This window comes from Chroicocephalus ridibundus, chromosome 4, assembly GCF_963924245.1.
Source record: "Chroicocephalus ridibundus chromosome 4, bChrRid1.1, whole genome shotgun sequence".
In the NCBI taxonomy this organism is placed as follows: domain Eukaryota; kingdom Metazoa; phylum Chordata; class Aves; order Charadriiformes; family Laridae; genus Chroicocephalus; species Chroicocephalus ridibundus.
This window is the reverse complement of record NC_086287.1, coordinates 84,142,680-84,166,747: the sequence shown is the minus strand read 5'-3', so window position 1 is coordinate 84,166,747 and position 24,068 is coordinate 84,142,680. Positions and strand designations below refer to the sequence as shown.

Genomic DNA, 24,068 nt, shown 5'->3' with positions numbered 1-24,068 from the left:
CGCTGTCACAGGCTGGGGCGGGGGGGGACGCCTGGCCCCTGCCCTTGCTCCTGGGGGCTCCCAGACAGCTCTTTTGGCAGGAGGGGGCTCAACGCAACAGACTGACCCCTTCCTCGCAACGAAACGCTCACCGAGGGTACGTTTAAACTAATAACGCTATAATCTCGGGTCCGTGGCCTCACCTATTCAGCTGATGTGCTGCAGAGCCTACCTGCTGCCCTGGGCACACAAAGCCGAGTGCGGAGACGCTCAGCCAGAAACGTCATTGTGCAAACAAATGACTTCTCATAACTCGGTGGCTTTGTTTTAACCAAGAAGGAAGCGGAACTGGAGGAGTCGCCTCCAGAGCATCAGGAAGAGTATTACTCCCACGCAAAGAGACGTAGGAAACCATTCTTACCAAACTCAAATAGCAAAGATTTGGAACCCTTGTTGTGGTCATCGGGGGGACGCCACACCAGGCTGTCAAACCGACTGCAGGCAGCGGGACACAGCCCACCAGGGAAGAGACCGGCTCCTGCCAGTCGCACCAGCAGCACACAGGTAACAAATGGGACGCTTTCAGCTCATCTTCTTCCTTTCAGTTTTTGGTGTTCTGTTCTTCCCTCTTCTTTTGATTTTTTTTTTTTTGTTAAATCAGGAATTCAGACAAAGCTGTAGTGAGTTTCTGATTCTTTCCATTGAGCAAAAACCCGAGTGGAAGACAGGAGTGGAGTCTGCTGCGCTGCTCTCCCAGAGGTAACTGTTTGAGGTGGACACCTCTGCACTTGAGGGAAATAGAAAAGGGACCAGAAAAATTAAGCCAGCGTTAGAAGCAAAAGGTTTTTATTAGCTTCTAGTATTTCAACCCTACCTACTTAAGCTGCAGCTAGAACCAAAAAACTATCTTTGTAAAAAGACTACCATAATCCAAAACAATCCATAAAAGTTTTTCGCATGTATTAAAAGTTTAAATTCAAAAAGAACTTTTCAAGGTTTCATTTTCTAACAGCATCTTCATAGAGATAATATCCAGGTTCTTTTCCTAAGTACAGATACAGGGCAAACAAGCATCCTACAAAATAATCTATGGAAAAAGGTAGTGTAGGAGGGAAATTAAGACAGTGTAATAATCCACTAGCCAGACACACAGGTTAAATGTAACACAACCATACCATCAATGAAATATTTAAAAATGAAAATAAATTAAGGTTACATCCAAGTTCCTGCTTTACTTTTATTGTTTAAATCCTCAGTATAGTACATACCACTGCATTATGGATCATGGCAAAGAGCACTAGCATTAAAAAAGTTGCTATAGAAAAACTTTTATGAAAACAAAACAAGACCAAAGATACTCCTTCACACAGCTGTATGATGGCTACCGAAATTCCACTGCATCACTTATTCAAATGAGGGCCATTTATTTTCAAAATCACCGTGAATTTCTGTAAGATCTTGGTTGCAAATCTGACCAGCCATGAAAATGGAGATGAACGTCAGCCTGAACGGATGCTGTCTTACCCTCTTCATTGCTTCGCCAGCCCGCACATTCTGTTCTCCCTGGTGCCTGCACCCCAGCAAGAATGCAATTTTGCAGAGCAGTGTTTTGGCAGCATTTTGACATTTTCTGAAAACCAAAATCTTGTTCTCATAAGGCCCCAGTCAGTACGTAAGCAATGTGAACTCAGGCTTAAAAGGCTTTGTCAATGTGCTGCTTTACCTCTCGTACGCCATGCGTCAGACTCAGTTGCCGTTTGAAAGCCAAGTGCCTGTATAGATCCTCATAGTATATTGCTATTTTTCTAGCAAACATCAGTAAGCATCCCAGCTCACTATTACTACACCCTCCCCATTAACTCTAACTGGACAGGAAAGACGTAAGTGGTGCTTTATAGAGCTTGCTCTACAGATTTACAGTATTCCACCAAACAGGAAAGCAAACACCCTCCCACGGCCTTTGCAGTTTTAACATATGTAATGGAGAAAACAATGGGCTTAAATACACTAAAAGGTATTTAAAAGGCATTTTACCCAATTACGAGTTTCTGATACTACAGTGAACCATCCTGTTGGATTCCTCCCATTATGCAAACTATAAGAAGGTAAGTGAACATTTCTGTGAAAATGCTATTTCCCTAATACTAAGCTCCTTGTGGACGATGAGTTTAGATCTGTATTTATTAGATAAATCTTTTAGAGGAGAAAAATATTTAAAACGAATACCCTAAGCAGTTTCTGGTTTAATTGTATCAAATCTTCAGTGTTAAACCTAAAAAGAAAATCTGCACAAAATGATGGTTAAAAGAACAGAGTTTTTGCTTGGTTACTGCACGGGCATTGCAGACGAGCTGCGCCTTGAGAGTTCATGTCGTAAGGCTGCAGCCGTGTCTACTGTCCATTGTTTTCTGGATTTGTTGTGGTGGTTTCAGTGCCAACAGGTTGCACGTTGTCTGCAAGGTTGTGCGCATGCTCGAGGAACAAGTCTTTCAGTACGCTCAGCTCCTTGGTCAGGAGCTTAATTTTTGCCTCTAAGCGTTCATTTTCTTCTTTGAGCTGGTTGACCCTTTGCAGCGTGTCTTGTGCTTTCTGCTTGCTTTTTAACCGGCTCTTTTTCACTGCCATGTTGTTTCGCTCTCTGCGCTGACGATACTCATCACTGTTTCTATCCACAAAGGAATTTTTCTTGCCCTGTTTGCTGGGAGGCACAGCTTTGCCTCCGCCACCAGGACTGACAGGCACCAGCTGGGGAACCTGCTGCAAACCACTGGTGTGTGCCTGGGTGTGAATCACGCTTACTCCGTTGGCATCTGTGGTGGTGTTCTGTTGGGATGTCTTGCTCATTTGGACAGGCTCTTCTTGGACACAACAGAATTTATTAGGAGACCAAAGACACTTCTGTTTCTAGAAGGTGTTCCCAACAGGTCTTCACATGGATTAAGGGCAAGGTGAACCTAGAAGGAAAAAAAAATGCTATTAAAGGTGCTGGCTTCAGCTCCAGTCTTATACATCCCTGGTGTTAGCATAGGGTACTGATGGTACATCTGGCAATAACACATCGCAACTGTGCTGGAAGTGGACGAGCTGCCAGCTACATTTCAGAAGCCTCTCGAACATATTTGGATTGGAAGGGACTGTTACTGGGTCATCTAGTCAAGCTGTTTGCATTGTTCACTGGCTTTACTCAGTTATTCCAAAGCCTTCCCTGATGGATGGGTGTCTAGCCTAGCCTTGAATATCTCCAGTTTCACAACCTCTGTCTTGGCAACAGGTTCCACTGTCTAACTTTTCCTCCAGTTATATAATTGTCTTAATTTTCAGACTGGAGTTTTCCTTCTGCAGCTTAAACCTATTAACAGCCTGACTCTTGACCAACAGGAGTACTTGGTCCTTGTCCTCTTCAGACCATCCCTCTGGGTGTATGCACAGACAAATTCCTCCCCGGGCACTCTTCTCTAGAGTGAGGGTGCTCAGGCTGTCCACCTTTCCTCAGCCATCGTACAGTGCTTGCTCTTGAAGATGATGTCCAAATGGATGACTGTTCTAGGTCTCGCTAGCACTAAGCGGAAAAAATAATCTAAGGAGAAAGGTAGTGTGCTTTGAAGGCTGTGACTGAGTGACATTAAAGAAACCCCCTCAACCACAAGCAAGGTAAGGCAGGCTAAGCCTGAGTAGGTGGGACAGGAAGGCAGGGTGATGGCAACTTGAGAGTCACTACGTGGCAAAGACAGGGGACTGTTTGCCACCTGTAGGTGACTCGTCCGCAAAACACGTTCCCCTGCTGCAGCTCCTGCACCAGTCATTGTCCGCTCTTCGCTCCAGCAGACAAACAGGCCTGACGAGCAGGACGGCCTCTCACCTGACTCACGTTCTGCCGCCGCTGAGGTCAGCCTGCTCCTGACCCTACTGGTGGCACAAAGAGGACTCCACCAGAGCTGCTGCAGGGACACGGCCCTGGCAAGGCTAACAGCTGCTCCCCTTCTCTACCCATCTCATGGGATGGCCTCCGAAAAGTCTGGGAGAGAAAGTTGGGAGAGAAGAGGGGAAGGGCAACAGGATTGTTCTAAGTTCCTGACACGCCTGCCTACGGCTCCAGTGAGAAGTATTCCGTGATCAGTCAAATGAGCGTTGATTTCCTGTCATGTCAAAGAAGAGTCTATCACTGGCATAAAACAACCGTACTCCAAGGTCACACTGCGGGGCAGCGGGGCAGCCCTGGGCCCTGTCACACACACGCGCGGTATCGTACGACTGCTGTTCACAGCACCCTCTGTGTCCCCCTTGAGAGGACACGCGGGGAAAGCGAGCGGTTGCAGGTGGCGGTGGGCAATGCCCTGTGTCGGCAGCGTCCAGCCTGGGGTCATGGCGGCATCCCTGCCAGCGCAGGGGACGGGGACTGCGCTCCCGCATCTCGCTGGTGGATGGATGGCTGTGGTGAGGTGTTTGTACACGAGCTGCGGTGTGTCACTGCCCATGCTAAATCATGGCTTCATCAGCTGTTTGCTGTTCTTGTTTGTGTGTTTTCTCAGCCGTCTGCCTTGCTGTTTTAGCTTCCACTAGGGGTATCATTAAAAAAAGGTTAAAATCCTACTGTCTAGATCAATTGGAAATTTTCTTCCATAATGAGGGAGCCAGAACAAGATGCAGCTGCAGTGTGGTTCAGTACAATTCATGGAAAAGCCTAGTAAGTTTGGCTTCAGTATTATTGCAAATTAACGTTCTCTGTCACCGAGAAGTCTTCTCAGTTAAAACCAGTGAAGACGACGAGTGAGTACACCCACACCCCTCCCATCAAGAAATCTTTCCATTTTCGTATCTCAGGGAGGAAAGAGACCATCAACTCTTTCTGACATCTGCGTAGCTAAAGCTATATACATACACACCTAACCTTTGTATTTAGTATTTTCCCCATTTCAACTCTTAAAGCAGCGTTTGCAAATGACATTTAAGTCTTAGATTCTGCCCAAAAAAGCAGTTTGGTTCAGCAGTTAATCTGAAGACACAGCTAACAAGATGTCACTGTGCACAAGTGCCCGACTGGCAGGGCCAGTTGTAGGAGCTGTGCATGTGTGACCGCACAGACATTTTTAGTCAAGATGCTCCTCTCGGAGCATATACCAGCTTTGTCTCAGCTTTATTTTTAAACACAGGATTTCTGTGGCCCTCAAAGAGTATAGAGCTCCCTTAGATCACCCTGACAACTGAATTTTTCCACTAATTTTTGTCATCCTGTCAAAGTCAGGCAGAATGCTCTCCTGTCCCCTCTATTTCAACACGTTACCGTGCTTGCTGACTTCAGCTGGACAGCCCAGTTAAGCGACCCACACCATTTTCACAACCTGCTTTTTGTGCTTCGTGAGATTCTACAGAGGAAGGGGTGGCTCCTGCCCCCAAAGGCACCCCACCCAACATCTAACAAGTTTCTTCACATTACCAGGTTCCATGTGCTGTTTCTCTCTATGCTATTGAAACTATTTAATATTGCTTTAACATTCTCTTCAGATCTCTATCTAATTCCCCTGTAATTCAAAGGAAAAATTATTTGTTCCATTAAACCAAACTTTAATGGAATATTTTAGTTGGGCGGTACACAGATGTGAGCAGAGAAGATGAACCGGTGTCACACCCCTCACGCAAGTGTTCGAGCCCTGCTAGAACGCATCTCCCGCAGTTCCTTCCCACTGCAACTGATCTGCGTTGTATCAAATAGCTATTTTGTGAGTGAGACACACTCTTACCTGGGAGAGATGACACCTGGATTCCTGTCCTGCTCCAACTAGTATTTATGCAAAGCAAGTAGCACGAACTACTGCATCACAGATAACCCAGGAGTGCTAACAGCTGAGGCTTCAAACTGATTTTTCCCCCTGATTATTTGGAGGCTGGATCCCTATTACCAACTGTCTGTTCTTCAACAGAATAATGAGGGAAGGATATCCCAGATAGCAACTGGTGCTGTGGGGCATCCTCCAGGGAATACTGCACAGAGATACAAAGGCAGCAGGTAGGAGAGAGAGGGAAGGGTGAGGGACCGCGTAACTGAGAGAGGCAGGGAGGGTAGGGAGGCAGATGGGGCTCCGAGTTGGCTTCTCAGACACAGTGCCGTACAAAGGCTTGCTGCAAACAGGTTGGCTCGTTGAATGCCAACGAGCATCGCGGGAGGCAGCTCCTCCGAGAGCCAGACGAGTTTCCCAGCATCTTGTTCCCATAAAGCTGCTCACTGGCTCCAGCTCCGCAACAGCCCGAGGCTGGATCCACCCAGCACATGGTAGTGCTTCCAGTGGCCAGTTAGAACTGCCTTGTTCCCTCCTTAGGCCACCAACTGGCCACCCAGGACACCAACTGGCCACCCACTACAGCAAAACAGCTGGTAACTGGAGGTGTCTTCTCAAGCAGAGAGATGCTTCTTACTGTCTGACAGTGCTCCTTGGGGGCCACAGAGACTCCCAGGCAAATCAAGGCCTTTATTATCTTTGCTTTCACAAAAAAAAGAAAAATTGAAAGAAAAATTAAACTTCCAAATGCTTGTTTTGGCAAAAAACAAAAGATGTGTTTTAATTTGTTAATTAAATCAGTATTTTTTTTTACTCAGCAGCAAGAAATACAAAGCACTTCTCTCTGCTCGTCTTCTGAGATGTGACTCGATTCCGCTGGTCCCTCGGGATGACTTTACTGCCCCGAGTCACCCCGCTCCCTGGGCTGGTGCCGAGTCGCCCAACCTGAGCAGCACTGGCTGCCGCCCTTCCCTGGGACTGCGGGAATGCCCCATTAGGGCCTGGATCTGAATCCGGATGACCCGGTACAGACCGACAGCGTGAAACTCCAGGTGTATTTGCCGAGCGCGGGGAGGGCCCGCAGCCCCGTGGCTCTGCGGGCTCGCAGGCCAGTCGGCGAGGGCTGACGGTGGCTCTCAGACGCTGAAGGCTTGGCAACAACTTTCTTGGGACTTGGTAGCTCAAACCAACCGTCTGTTGCCACAGCTGACAACATCACTTCCCCATATTTTTCTCAGAATCTCCATTTTTTCCACACACCTCACAAGAAACATGCATTCCACCATCCTTAATAAAAAGTGCTCGGGAGCATCTAAAGTATGCGATTTAATTGCAGGCCAACAGCGCTGATGACAGCGCCACAAACGATCCCAGGCGCCAGGATCACTCGGACCCTTTCTTTTACACTGTAACGGAGATCCCTATTTCTGAAAAGTTTTTCCCAATTCGCGTTTCCGTGTCCTCTGCCGAGGCGTCCTGATCCGCCGGGCCCCGCTACCGGCCAGCGCTGTCCGTCCCCGCGGCCGCAGTCCCCGCGGGCGCCGGGCTCGGCCATCTGTCGAGACACCCCGAGCTCCGCCGAGGCGCTCGGGCCGGCCGACACCGCACGCCACCGGCGGCCTCCGAGCGCCGCTGGGGGACCCGACCCTCCCCTCCCCTCCCCGCCGCCTCAGTGCCCGGAGGCGGCTGGGCCCGGCCGCGGCCCCGCTTGGCCGGCGGCGGGGCGGGGCGGCCCGGCGGGGCCCGCAGCCACCGCGGGGACCGGGCCCGGCCCCCCCTCCCCTCGCTCCCTCCCTCGCTCCCTCCCCGGGGGCCGCCGCCCCGCCCGCCCCGCCCGTGCGGGCGGCCGGCGCTGCCAGGCCGTGACTTCACCGGGGGAGGGAGGGCAGCCGGGGCCGCCCGCCGATTGCATCATACGCTCCCATGCGCGGCGCCCGCCGCCGCACGGCGGGAGGCGGCCCCCGGCCCCGGCCCCCTCCCGCCGCCCCCCGCCGGCCCCGCTTACCTGTGGCGGCGGGAGCGGGCGGCGGCGGGAGGGGCCGGGCCGGGCCCGAGTCTCGTCCGGTACCGTGCGGCGCGCGGGCGAGCGGCGGTTGCGACACCCGCCGCTCCACCCGCCCCCCTGGCCAATCGGCGCCCGCCCGGCCGCCGAGGTGATGCAATCGCCGCCCCGATTGGCAGCCGGCGCGGCCAATCAGGCCGCCCGCACGCTGAAAGGGCGAGGCCCCGGTTGTTGTGGGGGCTCGCGGCCGCCCCTGGGCCTGCGCCGCCGTGGGGTGGGGGCACCCCCCACCTTTGTCCGCGGGGCGGCCGCCCCGCTCCTGCCGGGGGAGGCCTCCCCTCCCCTCCCCTCCCCTCCCCTCCCCTCCCTCCCGCCCCGCGGCCTAAGGGGAGGTGCATCGGGCGGGGCCCGCGCACCACCACCCCCCCGGCCCGTAGGGGAGAGGCCGAGCTCGCCGGTCCCCCGTGGTTCCCCTCAGGGGCAGCGCGGGGGTTCACCCCGGGCCGGCCGAGAGGGAGGAGGCGGGTCCCGACCCCCGAGGTCGCCGGGGCCGCGCCGTTTTCCCGGGGGTGGCTGGCACGAAACCGGCCGGTGCCCCGCGGGAGGCGAGGTGGATCGTGTTGTGTTCCTGCACTGATTGGCATCTCTTAATTGCCTGGGCTGTTAATTAACACCTGGCGGTGTATTTCCATCTCAACCTGGCCACCCTGTGGTTTGCCTCTGTAGGATGTTGTGAGATAAGGTGGAAGGAATACCAAAGTCATTGAGTAAAAATTTTAACTGTTCTCTTGACAACAGAAATTATGGCAAATTCCTAAATTTCAGAGATTATTAGTTAATTTTCCTTTCCAAACATAGCTTTAAAAAAAAGCTAAATGCTGGCAGATTAGGAAATATCTACATGATAGAGTCACAGGAAGGTTATGCACTGATGCACAGGTATGTTTGTTATAAAATACTTCACTTTTTGTAGAGAAGAATTTTTTTTGGCCCTTAATATTTTCCAGGCACTTTGGTTCACGTCACTTTAATTCTGCTTAAAGAAGTGCAGTACGAACATGTATATGCTCACACTTCTTTAAGTTGTATGTGCGTGGGATGTGTTTATAGCTCTTTGAATGGGAAATAAACGCCTCAATAGAGAGGTGTGCCTATTTGCAGTGGGCAGTTCTGAAAATCCCCCATTTATGAGGTAAGCGAGTTTTGAACAAGTTAAGGTGTACGGGCAGTGAAAACACTAGTGAGGAAAAAGTAGCTTTTGTTTAAACGCAGAGAGAAAAACTACCAATCCATATGCTACTGCAGTTTAGCGCATAGACCTGCTTGGGAAACATTTTATATCTGCAAAAGTGAGAAGAATCAGATTTGTAAACACAGTTGCAGAGCTTAGTAATGTGGATATAATGATTTGCTGTTTTATGGCTGGCTGATGTTGGGGGGGGGGGGGGTCTTGTTGTTGTTTTTGTAAAGCCCTGTGGAAAATCAACTACATTTGCAGAAGAATTCTGAGGATTAGCCTGGGCAAACAGTTTTGCTCAGCTCGTTACCACGAAGATACTTTTCCTTGTCAGTCATCAAGTATTTGCTTTAACATCTCTAATGTTTTTCTGTTTCTCAGTTGGAACTGTTACATTTTCTGTGACAATGACTCATCCGTTTATAGCTAGAGCGAAATTCCAGGTAAGCATTAAACGTTATCCTTTGCTCACAATAGTTAAGTAAGTGTGTTCTCTTAGAGTGCTCGCCTAGGATTTTACAGCACTTTGTGACCATTCATTCATTAATCCTCATCAAAGACAGCTGAAGAAAATAAAACGTAGGCTAACTTATTCTCACAGAGTCCGATTATTTTAAACATTAAAGCTCACACATAATTCCATGCACATAAGGCGCTCCAGCGCTTGGTTGGCATTATATCCTATTACAGGAAAACCATCACACGGTGCACTTTAGTGTTCACAGGATAATTTTTTTGCCCACAGCGTTACAGTAACTATAGAATATGATGGAAGCGATCTTAAAAAGTAATCACAGAAATATATGGGCAACTGCTCTTGAGATGTGGCATTGAGGTACGTGCTTTCCCCGCATATTTCCAAGTTCCGTGAGCTGTGCGGTAGCTCTGGAGTTGGGCGCCCCGAGCAGGCTGGTCCCTGCTGGGATGGAGTCCTCTTCACCCTGATCCCGGACATGTTCCTATAGCAACAGTCTACGTATCGACTACAGATAATATTGTAATTATGTCTCACTTTCGCGCACATAATCCCATCTCATGATTTAAGAAGTTATCTGCAGCCTTCCACTTACAGCGTGGAAACTATTTTGTCGCTGTTTGCACCATTTCTGTTGTGCCTGATTCCACTGTTTATGCGAGTTGCCTCTGTCTTCATGGGCAATTTTTTCTTTGTCTTAAAATAAAAACCATACAAAACACCCTTTAAACCATACAACCTAGCTTTAAAAAATGTGGTTTTCTGGAGGCATTCAGTTCTTTGCCTCTGTTTCCCTCCTGGATAAGCCTTCACTGGATTTTTTTACTTCAGGCTTGCATGTTTTTGTTAAAGGTTTACTTTTCCCACATGATGCCATTGGGCAGTTTTTCCCGCTGGTCTAACATCCATGCCTTTGAATTCTTCTAGATGAGAAGTCAGTCATTTCCTTTCCAGTGATTTAGAGGAGAGGAAAATAAATATATTTGTATATATATTTTACAAGTGGAAATAAATAGGCCCCTTAGGTAAAAGCACCCTACTCGAAGCTGTGATGTGCAGTGTGTTAATGTATTTGAGGGTAAATGCACTGAACTATAACAAAATCAAAGCTTCTCTTGGTAGCTGCTACCCCTATTCTCTCAACCTAGATTTGTTCAAAACTGGATAGAGAGACTCTCTGGATATGATTGCGTTCCTTATGATCCCCAAGCAGGTGACATTTATTCAGGAATATCCCAGAAATACTAAGTCTGTAATAGAGGTTTTCCCTAATCATCTTGTTGCAAACCTCCCTTCTCTTAATAGCCCTTGCATTTTGGTATTACAAGAATTACTTTTCACATTCAGGACTGACCCGCATCAAGACCAAAATCCTGTTGTTAGAAATCTAAATTTTGCAGAGCTGAGGTTCTAAAAGCTTCAGAAAGCAGAAGGATTGCTGAGGTTTATTTATCAGGAATCTGGATATGTTTTGAAAAAGTAAAATTCAGAAAGAAAAAGCATTAGGAGTACCTCTGTCTATTGTTTTGGAAAAGCTTATATTTGTTAAGCACAGAATTTCGGAGTGTTTTTTCAATCCGAGGTAATAACTTAAATGGTAGAAGCTTGTTTATTAATAGATGATTTGTCAGAGGTAGCCTTTGTGCATAGGTAAAGAGAAAGGAGAGAAGACGTTGCTTAGTGGTGACCGCTATTTCAGTATCGTACTTCTAATTCTAGCACTGACTCACTATAGCCTTGGAAAGTTGCAGCGCTTTTGTTCTAGAAAATACTAAGTAAAGAAAGGAGCCATTCTGTTCTAATAGCAAACATCCATTTTATTGTAACACTGCCTGGAGTTCATTTACAGGAAAAATGCAATGCCTTTGTCCTTTCTCGCTATGCAGCTAAAAAGTCTTGCAACTAAGTATTTCCAGTTTCTAGTTCTGCATCTTCCAGTACTACATCCCTTATTTGCCGTTATCAAAATATTAAAGTTAGCCATGTATGTAGAGTTACTCATACTGGTTTCTGAAATGAGATTAACTTAATTACCTGGGCAGAATGAAGGGAATGTTTCTTAAATGGAGGTGGACAAAAGAAACAAATAGGCAGGTGTTCCTGGCCCCGCACCTTCAGCAGGCCATTGGGTGACAGCAAAAGGAGTCAGGCTAACACAGAACTCTTACACTGTCAGAGAAAACTTATACATTGATGACGACTTTTACTAGAAACCCAAGCTGTCACTTGTATAGGTGTGACATGCCACACTTCTCTCCAGCTACAGCTGTTCCCATTTCCCCCACAGATTTAAGTGGGGGATTGGTACTTCGTGCCTGATGGACTGGTTTCATCTAGGTAGAATCTGCCTTCCGAGATTTAATTCCTTAATTGCTGTATTTTCATTTCATGCCATTATCAGGAAGTTAATCAGGAACTCTGAGTTAGCACTTTTAGAATTAGCCAGCTACATAGGGGAAGGTGTGCCCGTTTTTGCAAGTCTCACTTTTCTGTATATTATTCTGGTTAGTAGACCGAGTTCTTTAAGAGTCACATATCAGAGGCTTCTCTTTCATAGCTGCAAAATACTTGTTGATGATAAAATTTGGGTTTTCGTGATACTCTTACCCAGCCTATGCTTATCCCTCATGCTGTCAGGAATATGTGCTTCAAGCCAAACCAGCTCAGGTTCTCCAATACTGCTGTTTTGCTTCACAAGAAGATACTTTGATCTGAGCAGCGTACCACTATGGCAGTGACCTCCTCGGGGATTTGGAGGTAGGGGACCATCTCAATACCCCCCAGTAATCCTTTGTCCTCTTGGGGCAATTCTCTGCATGTAAAAATACTGTCACAAAAATGCATGCTTTTTCAAAATTTAACATATAACTACACCCCTCCCTTCACGGTATTCCAGAGGACTTCTTAGAAGGCAACCAACGTATTCTAAGCACATAAAGATGACCAGATACACTTTAGTGTTCAATAGCCACAAGCCCCTTTGAAGTGAGTGAAGCAGCTGGGGTTACTCTCTGTGACCTTCTATAGAAATATCAGAACATGGAATTAGAAGCTTTCTTGTAGGTATTTGAGTTTGAAAATATCCAGTGTGTCCCTGAAGAATGCCTGGTCTGGGAGGAGGCTGTAGGTGTGTCACATTACCCCAAAGTGTTCAGATTTCTGGAAGAGCATCTAACAAAAAGGGGAAATGCCACATTCCTTTACAGTTTTTTACAGGATTTTACAGTTTTTTATCAACCTATGTTTGCGTTTGAGCGTTTTCTGGCTTTGCTCTGATGTCTAGTGGTCCAGTTAAAATTCATACAGCCATTGCTGTGGATTTCACTGGGGCTTGGCTTGAGTTTTATCTGAACTTCTTCAGCAGTCATACTAGACAATGCAAACTGTGAGTCTTCTGGTATCTAGAGAACGTGACAGGGATTTGTAGGCTGCCACTGATCAATATTGGGGTTTGCTACCACACGTATGCAAAATGTTAGGCGAGGTGAGGCTGCATAGCTAAGGACGAGTAAAAACAAAGTGGATAAATGGATTGAAAGGAAAATGCTATGTATCGTGTGTGCATATGTGAATGTATAAAATCTGGTTCAAAAGAGACTTGTTAGAACTGAACAAGTCTGAGCGAGAATTAATGGCCCACACCTGGGAATAAGAGGTGAATTCTCAAGTATCCAGGTTTAGTAACTGCCACACCTGTCCTATATTCCCAAAAGCATAAATGAGGTCTGCAAGGATTTAGATAGCTTAGCTTCTGAATGCACAGTGCCGTGGCTTTTTTCCAAGGCATCATCAGTCACCGCATGAAAATCCCCACCCATAATTACTAGGGCATTATTTGTCACGGGGTATACTCTAGTGAAGAACTTTACCTTATTCATATCATATCAAGAAGAGTAAATAGTTTTAGGCAGGAATTTTATCCAGACTTCAAAATGGTTCTTCAGAACAGAAGCCTAAAATAAATACCCTTCAAAAAAGCAATTAAATTGGAGAAGCATAGCTCTGTTTCTTCTTCAGTCTCATGGTGTTGGGAGAATGAGGACACAAACTTCTTTCTTATCAAAGGCTTTATTATTCCCTGCAACCTATATGACCTCTGCAATGCTGTAAAAAGCTCAATGAACAGCCACTTGAAAAGAAAAAAGAAACTGAGAGGTTGTCACCTGGCAGTGGATAGTCCAGCTGGTGGTTTACTCTGCCTCCCTTGCGTTCATAGGAATGAATAGAAAATGAGTTAGTGATGCCTGGCTCATACAAAACATGAGGGAGGACAGTTTGAGAAAGTCTATTGGCAATTAACAGCCTGTCTGTTATTGACCACCTGCTCTTAACATCTAGGAGAATTTTGTGCTAGATAATCAGTGACAGCGATACCTTCGTCAGGCAAGTGGAGTCTGCCTCTTGTTCCCAACAGGAAAGGAGAGAAGTGCTTACCTCAACGGTGCCATCCTCCTTCCAAAAAGCTGGCTCTCTCCATTTGGTAAGTTAACTGCTTTTTCTTTTTCTGCCTCCTGAAATGGAAGCATATTCCAAAGGAATAGTGGGGCACAGCACTCTGCCCTTTGGTTCTGCGTACCTTCTAACACAGGATAGACTCCCAGAAGGACAAAGCAATTACACTTACACTTGCAGGCACCTGAATATCTCTGTCATAGTGAATTTACCAGACACAATCTAGCATTAGATTTCCATTGAATTCAAACACCGCAGCCAAATTTGTAGAAAAAGATACTTTGGTAGCATGTCCCAGGGACAACAGTGTCACTAAAGAAGGGCTTATCTGATTTTCTCTTCTCTCAGCAGTAACTATACCAGGTTTCTCTCTGATAGTCGGGAGAAGCTTTGTGCTCCCTCCATGCCTAGCCTGTCCTTTGAGGTCATGTTTCTGCACCTCACTGGCCTTAAAAACCAAGTCAGCAAATCTCTGTACAGAGGAAACTTTCCTCATTGAGTTGTTTAGCCACTGTGTGGGGTTTTTCATGCATCAGGCATGATTTATTTGGTTAGAAGTTCTTACACAATTAAGATACCAATTGAAATTATCAGGAATTTTGCCTGAGGAAGGAATTCAGGATCAGCAATATTACAACAAAGTTGGTGTTGGTGACTTAAAGGGAGAGGAACGGCCTATCTGTGAAAATATGGGACAAAAAAAAGTAACATGCGAAGGAGAAGTTGAGGGGAACACAGAACACTTTTCAAAACATACTGAAGCTGCTCTTGTAGGCTCCCCGTGCTGCATGTGCACTGGCAATCAAGGTGATGCCAGCAGCCACTTGGCAGAGACCGACACTTACTCTATTAAAGCGTGGTCACTTCCCTGAAGACTGTTTCTCTACATACCCAGTATTTGCTGAACATACATGTTCCAGGGAGGACTTTACCAAGGTGTACATAACCATAGAAACCTTCAAAGTGTACGACGAATGCGGTAAAAGTCACCATCGTTTGTCTGGGTTTTGGGGGCCCTCCTCCAGGGAGTACAGGCATTGCTTTGAAGTCACCCACAGCTCTGGTGGAAATGTGGTTTGGCAGTTGGAGAAAAGGACTTTGCTTACCAGGAAATGAAATTCTTCGAGGTATGTTGTTTATGTGTACCTTCACCTCATGTCCGTCCTATTTTTCTTTATGTGTAAAGCCCTTTGACGCTGTGGGACAGAACAGAGGAGCGTAGCATGGGTGCTGGCCTTTTCCTTGCTGTGAACACCATGCAGACAGGACGAGCACGCAGGGGGGTGTGCGCACTCCTAGCAGGAGTACGCACATACAGCCGGTCCTGGAGAACTCCAGCTGTGAGAGCCTACCTTACTGCTAATAAGCTAAGAAGGGATGCTCTGCTAGCTGGTGCCATAAGTAACTGGAAAGCCTTGGGCACAAATGCCAGTGCATTAGGCACAAAAACTTTATAACAAAGTATTTCATTTGTGAAAATGCTGTTTTAACGTAGGGACATTACTCAGCACTAGTGTATGGCATCAGGAGAGAATACTGCAGCGTGTTCTGGAACAGTCTGTATGTCTTTGGCTTTCATTGTGTGTAGGCACGCTACCTGTGGCCACAAGTTTAGTGAGCGTTCAGGCAGCTCTCGGGTACTTCATCATACCAGCAGCAGTGGTAGCTGAGCTACAGGAAAATGGCAGAACGTGCGTGTGTTTGTTTCTTTCTGAGTGTTTTTAAATAGATTTCTGGAAAGATTTTCGGTAGGCTTAAAACTCGATACGTGTCACATGTTCTGATACTCTACCATCAGATGGATTTTTTTTAGCCCTGACCAAAATACGTAGATCTAAGCACTTGAAGTATTTCAGTGCTGCAGGGGCGGTTTGAGCGACTAGCTCCAAGCCCACTGAAACAAACAGGCGAGGGGCACTGGGGCGAAGCCTGCCTTCCTGAAGGCTGAGTTTGTGGTTGATGTGTCAGAAGATCTGAGCTTTACCTGCAGCATTTCCCACAGCTGGGACATTTAGCCTTTTCTCATAAGAGGGACACAGATATTTAGGGTTTGATTGCACCAGTTGTTGCATAGCCGGTGGAATCAGCAGCTGAGCTTGCACAGCTAAGTACAAGGGGCAGCTGTAGACCCACCGTGTCTTGCACTTCCATAAAAAAGAAGGAAATGGGAGCCTCAAACTTTTATCAATGACATCCTGAGCTGGGTAAGCGATGTTTATTTCAGTTTATTAATAAGGGAGAAAAGTAATTCCTATGTAGTCTGGACCCTACCATAGATGACTCTTGATGACTTTAGTTAAATGTAAATGATCCATAGGCCCTGCACTTAGTTATATAAATACTTCTATTTACTAAGCCTTTCTAAAAGGCCCCAGAACATTCATGCTGCTGTGGAATAGCCCCCTTTTAATGGGAAATACTGACCCACTACCAGCTGCACTGTCTTATCCAACCTAAAGCCCAGCTGTGTTGGCTGGGGTAACTCAGCAGCTGTTTCTCTGACAGGGACCAACAGGGTTCTGTGCAGAGTGACGCTTTTCTGTCCTTCTCCTCTGGCAGTTGAGTGTCAGATTGCAGCCAGCCAGCACGGATTCTGTGGCATGCAGGTTTTGAAATCATCATCTTCCTTTTAAAATCATACATTTTAGTAAAATAAAATCCAGTACTGTAGCAGCCAACACTAAAGCATGTTGCATGAATTCTTTTTAGAACCGTGCAACTCACGTGATTAAAAATCTAGACACGTTGCCTGCTTTTAAAGAATATAGGAGTTATTTTTCTAAAATTAAATTTTACTTTGCCATGTTAAGTTTCACTTTGTGTTATATTTACCACGTTTAGTCACAAATGTGAGCAGTTTGTACTGCTCATATTCCCCACTAATAGAATGTTGTTGTTAGTTAAGGAATGTAGAATTTATGCTCATTAATATGTTACATGTAATTTGCATAAAATTAGCATCTAGTTTATTTGGTTATGCCTCAAAGAATTATTCAGAGTGAATAATTTACACTCCAAAAACTTATTCCCATTTCCTATCTTTAATTACAGCAGTAGAAGGAAAAAAAAAATGAGACATTTTTGTAGTATGGGAACCCAATTCATAGCTGGCTCATTTTTTACTTAGAAACACGAGTAGTTTGCGAGGACATTTTGTTTGGAATCAGAAACCTCTCAGCCCTGGGCTCTTGCTGAGTGATTCACTTTGATTATAGGTAGCTCCAGTATTAACTATGTGGCCATGTCAGTCACAAGACACTGTTGCTACCTCCTAGCTGAAGGGCAGTGCCTTCTCAGCATTGCTTGATGGGGATGTAGATACCAAAACATCTTGCATGCGGCCAAGCACTGACACTGGCTTTTCACTTTCTGAAATATCATTGCAAACAAAATACTGGTTTTATGCTTCCATAAAATGAATAAAAAAGATGATGGCTTCCTGCAAATTAAGTCTTCTGATTTTATTCATATGAATTGTGATAATATTTATTTAAAGCGCTCTGTAGCTCAGCTGTCAGCTGTGTTTAAAAACTAAGCAGAAGGAATGGTCTGTTCCAAGCATCATAATTGAGGTAGCCGGTCCTGTTTCCTCTAAAACTTTGAAACATCCTTCTAACCTCCCCACTTTAATACCTAGATTTTTATGGGACTGTGATCCTTCCAGGAAAAGGCTACTGATCGTTAGACTCGCCTGGTTTGTTATTAACTCTTATTACACTTAAGATAAAGACTTGTTTTACCTAAAGCATAAGATTCCAGTTTGAACAGAAAAATGTGAACGCGAAGGTCTTGTGGCAGTCGTGCATTGGTGACTAATGTCTCCTTGTTTTTATGATGAGAAGTGGCATGCTGGGTGTTGCTGCGTGCGGCCTCTCTTTCTGAGAAGGCCTGGGAGGCAAAGCAGGGCTCACCTCAGCAGGTGGCAGTGCCAGGTCCTTTCGCCAGCTGTTTTCCAGTGACCTTTGGAATCCCTGCAGGGAAGGAAGGGCCGTTTCTCACATCACCCGCTGGCGGTTGCAGGAGAGCCAGTGCTGCCCCGTCAGCCTGCTGCGTGGCCAGTCCTGCGGTGAAATCACCCCGTGGCAGGCTCAGTGTGCTGCAGCACGGCGTGCCGGCTCCTGAGGATAAGCTGCCTCTTGAGTCTCATCTTGGTGCGGTGGTTACTCTTAGGAGAGTTGAGGAAATTCTGATGCTGGGAGTATCGCTATTATTAGCTTGAAACTGATAACAAAACTGCTATCATTTTCAAGCTGAGGTGGCATCCGACTTGCTTCCTTCTTCTGTGTGTCTGTTGTTCCTCGCTGCTGGCGGTTGCTTTGATCACGGTTTGGATTCATTGGTGATGTCACCGAGTGACTCTAAGAACTTTGCAGAGCTTCCTTGTGACTCCCTTCCCTCTCACTGCCTTTGACATTTTTCGTTTAGTAGGCCAACTCCTGCTTAGGTTACTCATGCCAGTAATCCCTGGGCTGGCAGTGGGATAATTAGAGAAAGAGAGGTCAAATTTTCAGACCCAAGATGGCATCCACACTGAGCAGTAAAAGTGCTTTCTATTAACATAGAGTCAATACTTATAAAACCCGACATTTTAAAATATGAGTCAAGTGTGGCCCCAAACCATTCTGCCACTGAAGTCAAATGCTTTACGACGTTAATAAAAGAAGGGTTGCACCAAAGGTGTATTATATTTATATTTCCAGGTCTCAGTCCTTAATTCCATAGATACTTTGAGCATCGAATATTTGCAGGCTGGGAATCAAAACCTATGAGCTACTGGGTAGTGAGGCTATCCCATTGCTGGACTTGTGAGTCACACAATAGCTTCACAGTAGAAGAAGTGTAAAAAGCCCACCAGATCCTTGAGTTCTCCAAGGGGCCTTGCGCAGTTCTCATCCCGCTGAAGCCTGCCATGGATTCAGCAATGTGTTCGTCTGTGGAACAACAGCACGAGCCTTTTGTATCCGCACTATACTACAGAACACAACTTTGTACCCTTTAGTAATCCTTGTAACAGTCTCCCCTAAAGGGGAGTAAAGTTGAATTCGAGAGGATGAGAACAGAATTTAGTCCCTGTGAGGGACTAGGTTTTGTGACAGGATGTGTCACGTGCTAAAATACATCATCAAGAAATGGCATGACTCTGTTTTTATAAGCTGGTCTTCCTTTCCAGTCCCACCGCTCTCACTTTTTGCGTCTTGTTCTTCTGACTGTAAATTCTTTGTGTAGCAAAGGGTCTTTTTCTATGCTTCTGGAAGGCGCCTAACATATTCTGGTATTTCCATAATTTTTTTTTTTTTTTGCAGGTACTCCCAGAATAATGTCCACAGTGCAAATGAGAACTACTTAGAAAGAGTGATGAAGCCTGAGCCATGCTGTACCATCTTCTTTTTGAAAGTCTTTTGAGGTCAGCAAAAAGTAACATCCAAGCCAGTGGCAAGGTTGCTTATTACTTAAGTAGCCTTCTCAAAAAAAGGCCCATCTTTGTAAATGTACCTTCTGAAAAGCAGGTGATTTGGGATGGACTATACATGGTCTCCTTACACATTGCCAAAGTTATGCTTACCCAAATAAACTACCTTTTGCATTAAAAGAACAGGTGTGAATAATGTTACAGGATGACTACATGGATATTTTCAAAAAATTAAGGCAAATTCAGAACACGTGTATAACAGACAAACACGGGTATTTTCTTCTTATGTTGTAGTGTTCACATAAGTGTGCTCTGGAACAGTTACCGATACATGTGCATGGCCTTAGCTGCCACTTTAGTTAGTATTGCAAATGAGTATTTTTAGGAGGAGCTGATAATCGTAGTATGCTTTGGGTATCAGAGTGAATGACTCGTACAAGTGAGGAGATGCTATTGCTCTAACTAAAAGGATTTTGTATCAGGAGTTTGTTAAATAACAGGAGTTTGGGATATCATCACTACCCTATTACTACTCTGCTGCATAATTTGTATGCCAGCTAAGGGGCTGCACAAATTCCTGCTCAGATCAATGAGAGCCTTTAATTCAACAGACTAGGGGCAGGGTCTAGGAAAAAAACAAAACAACAACAACTATATTTCCTATATGCTTCCTTAAGGATGCAATGGCAAAAATCAAAAAGGAAAGAATGACATTTTCTTGGTAGTTCAATTCAGAAATAAATTTATTTCAAGATAAAACTTAATTTAACTTTTCCATAAAAAAAATTTAAGAATAGCAAACAAGTGTATGAAAAATAGTGTTTCATTTGTAGGGAAGCACTAGTCAAACTTTTGCATGCTCATTAGTTAGATATTAGCTCAGCTCATATGAGAGATGAAATTCTCAGCTCTGCTACTTATTTCTTGTGTGGCCTTGGCCAGTCATTCCGTCTCCCGGCTCTCTAGCTGTGAAATAGAGAGCAACAACACTGCTCCACCTCCCAGGGAGATGGAAGCATGAATGAATTCAAGATCATGAGCTATTCATCATGAGAGAAACCACTGAAGTTTGTAAGGTAGACAGAAGATCGGGAAGTAAATTCAGGTGTGAAAGAAGGGAGGTTATTGTTTAGTCTGAGGTAGAAGACTAGAAGAGAATGGATGATTTGCGGATAGGCCAAATACGGAGCAAAGGGATAATGGGTGCATACCAGTAGAACTGTAAACATGATTCGGGGAAGTCTTGAGGTGATGGCCTAATACTGCAGAAGAAAACAGTACAGTGAGAGGTGAGGAGCAGTACTCTCACAGCCTTTTTTTGTGGTATTTCAACTGTGTTGGATGCTTGGAACAGAACTTAATGCCGTATCTGAAAAGCATTCAGAATGTTCTGGGCACCATGAGTATAGTCAGTGAAATATGGTCCGAACTATAAAAGAGGAACTATGCATGTAATGGCTTATTAAACATGCAAAAATTGTGAACGGATAAACCACTTACAACTTCACAGGTTGATTGTACTTGATTACAGGTGACAAGCTGGAAACAGACTGGGTTATGAGCATCATTTGAATGGAGGTGAGCCGTAATCAGGCAAATGGAAGTGAAAAGATGCTCCCAGTCAGCTAGCCTGGTAATTGCAAAGGACTGAGCTCTCAGGAGAGGAGCCACAAGTCAGCAGAGCCCAAGGACAGCAAGGGCCGAGGACGTGGTCATAGAGACCCTGAAGACAAGGGGAATGACAGGAAAAGGGAAGAGGAAGATAGCATGAATTTGAGTTGGTTCACCATGGAGTTGTAAACAGTGCTTCTCCAAAGGCGAAGAGCTGTAATGATAAGTAATTAAATCATCTGTCATTGGACCAAGCTGCACATCAAAAATGGTAATCAGTCACCAGCTGCCTTGCCCAGCTGAAAGGAAGGTGCTGGTTGACTTGTCGTACCGTGCTGCAGACTGATCTACCGGCCGCGAGGCTTTGGCATATAAAGGCTTTGCCTTTGAAAATTGTCATGTGTGGCAGCTTTTATGTGCAGTATCATGTTTCCCCTCCCTGGGGCAGAAAACACGGGAGAGGGGAGAAGTTTGTGTTTCATTACACCACAAAAAGTAAGATGGTAGATTGCCAGCTCTTTATTCACTGAGGAAACTGCTGCTGCTCCATCCCTGTCTGCTCCCCTGCTGCTCTTGGGGCACAGCTATGCCCAGCTGAGGATCCCCTTGTCGCTTCCAGGACAGCCGTACCATCCTTTCTGCTCTACAGTGCCCATCCCTGCCCTGGCCAAACCTGTCTCCTTTTCCCCCGCGCCTCCCGCAGGTGGAAAGGGAGAAGCTGCGCCACGCTGGCATTCACCCCAAGAAGTTTTGTGTGCAGACAGGACATTCTGGAGCCTTGTCAGTAGCAATGGAATACTCCAGTTTAACAAGGTAGTAAAATAACATGTAATAGCACTCTGATTCTTAACAGGGCTGCCTCCTGCTGTGTTCTGTACATAATTCCGAGCTGTGGGATCAGAAAGCCGAACGCTGTGCTGGCCACGCAGCCTCTCCAACTAGCCGCCACCCTGTAGCCAGGTAACCCATTTTGCAGCCTGTGGGAGTCAAAGGCCTGAGAGCAGCACAGGAGTCGAGCTCAGACGAAATGAAGACATTTCAGTGTTGCAGTGCAATTAAAAACTCTTAACAGTCACAAAATTCACTTCTATGAAGCAGATTATTTACATTCCTCCACCATTATTTTTTTCTATTCGGTTTCCTTCCCTACTAGCAGAAACCAGCACAGATGAACTGTATAAATGACTTTTGGTGCTGTTCTGAATTGCAGAGCACTGCTCTCCTCTCCCTGCGCCTCCAGACAGCGAGATCTGCTTTGAGATGGAAGAATAGCACCCTCAAGAGTTGACAGCCACGCTGCTTCAGGGATCCATTGTATGCACAGACATCCTTCCCCTTTTCGGTAAATTAACTCCCCGACATGTGTAACTGAACCAACGAGAACAAAAGTTTTCTCTTGACGTTAGATTTGAAATATTTGGTATCAGGCACTGTTGATACGCTTGTGGAAATATGCATTTGTGCTTGTCTGAGGGATGACCAGCTTCTGAACACTTTATTTGCCCTCAAAGAAGGAGGGACAATGAAGAATTGTCTTATTTGTCTAAGTCTGGGAACTTCATTCTATAATATATTAAAACAATTTGAACAGGAATTCATGTTTTGTGTAAAAAGAGATTATTTAGAAGTTCTTAACTTAGATAAAAAGGGTCTATGTAAAAAAAAAAAATACTGAGCAAACCAGTCTTTAAATTGTGGGGACTTGTTCGTTAATTACAGTAATTAGGAATGGAATCTGATCCTAAACTTTCTGATTTACTTTGAATTTCTTTTAATATGTGGTTAGGCCTTAATTGCAGAATGATTATAAAATGTGAGAGCGTTTTAAGACTACAGAGGCGTAGGTATTGTTATTAAATGACAAACTTAGTTACACGCTTCTGCTGTTCCATGCGGCACCGACCTTTTATTTTGAATGCCCAGGGCCTGTTCCTCTTTCTGCCCACTTCAGACTCGGATGAGGCCCTTCCAAAGCTCCCAGTACAAACTGCTCACCAGCCACCGCTCCAAACAGTGTTTCTCCCAGGCAAAAAAGTTTGTCCCTTTTCTGTGAACGGGTTCGCTTGAGTAGAACAAGCAGAATTTGGACAGTCAGGTGCAGTGGGGGACATCTTCCTCTGCACCCTGAGGGATCCAAAACTCACTCCTTTCCTCTGTAGCATGACTTTGTTCAGAGTTGTTCTTAGTGGTGCTTTGGTTGTTTGGACCGTGCTCCAGCCCCCCGTGGGCCACTGAAACACCCCTTCGAGGCATTGCTGCTGCGTTGAAGCCAACGTGTGTAATTTTAAAAAACACTGACTGTATATAAAAAGAATTTAGGATTGATTTTTTTTTTTCTGATAGTAGAAGGTGAAACGTATATTCTGCAGTCTGTACATTAATATGTTTCCCTGCTGTAATTACAGAATCCAGTCTCCCGAGAGGATACTAGAGTGCAAAACTGACTCCCTGGCCTTGTGTTTGCTCCTGGAACAGAGGTTCGCATGCGCCTTCTGTGATATAAAACCATGGGGTCCTGGTAGGTTGTCGTTTTGTTTCCTGTTTAAGACTTTGTCAATTATTTTTAATTGCAAGGAATCTGCCAAACCCTTTTTGAGCGAGGAATTTACTGTCACAAGCTTGGGGTTTACCAGAACATCCAGGACTAAGAATTACGGCATATTATTTTTCTCCAGCCATCACTATGTTTGAATCGCTTTTCTCTGCAAACCTTCCTGTAGCAGTGTTAGGCCTGGACCCCCTCCGGCGGCCTTGCCTTGTCCTGGGGGGTTCCTTCGGTGCCCCTGGGGCCGCAGCCCCCGCGGAGCCCCGCACCGGAGCTGCCCGCAGGGTTATCGCGGGCAAACGCGGGGCGCCGCTCCGCGCCCGGCCCCGGCCGGGATTGCCGTGTGCGCCTTTTGGGAAAGCTCTAATTAGATCTACCTGCCTGATCCCTGCGAGGAACGAGGGGTAGACCCGCGCCTTTACCCCAGCCCTCCCTCCCACGCACGGCGAGACCCCGCGGGGCTGCCGGCCCGTCCCGGGCTGTCCCGTCCCGGGAAGGCGACTCCTCCGGGCTCGGCGGACCGGCCGAGGAGGGCAGGGCGGCCCCGGCCGATCGCCACCGAGCGGAGCGGGGCCGTGGAGCC

General features: G+C 46.1%; 1 protein-coding gene across 1 annotated transcript; it reads right to left on the bottom strand.

Annotated features, from left to right (window-relative positions):
- Nucleotides 1-797: 797 nt before the first annotated feature.
- CEBPG (CCAAT enhancer binding protein gamma) lies at nucleotides 798-8,094 on the bottom strand. The gene is made up of 2 exons (XM_063334584.1): nucleotides 7,759-8,094; nucleotides 798-2,933 (listed from the first exon to the last, which is right to left on the bottom strand). Exon 2 carries the CDS (start codon nucleotides 2,821-2,823, stop codon nucleotides 2,371-2,373), a length of 453 nt encoding a protein of 150 aa, XP_063190654.1. The 5' UTR covers nucleotides 2,824-2,933; nucleotides 7,759-8,094; the 3' UTR covers nucleotides 798-2,370.
- Nucleotides 8,095-24,068: the final 15,974 nt, after the last annotated feature.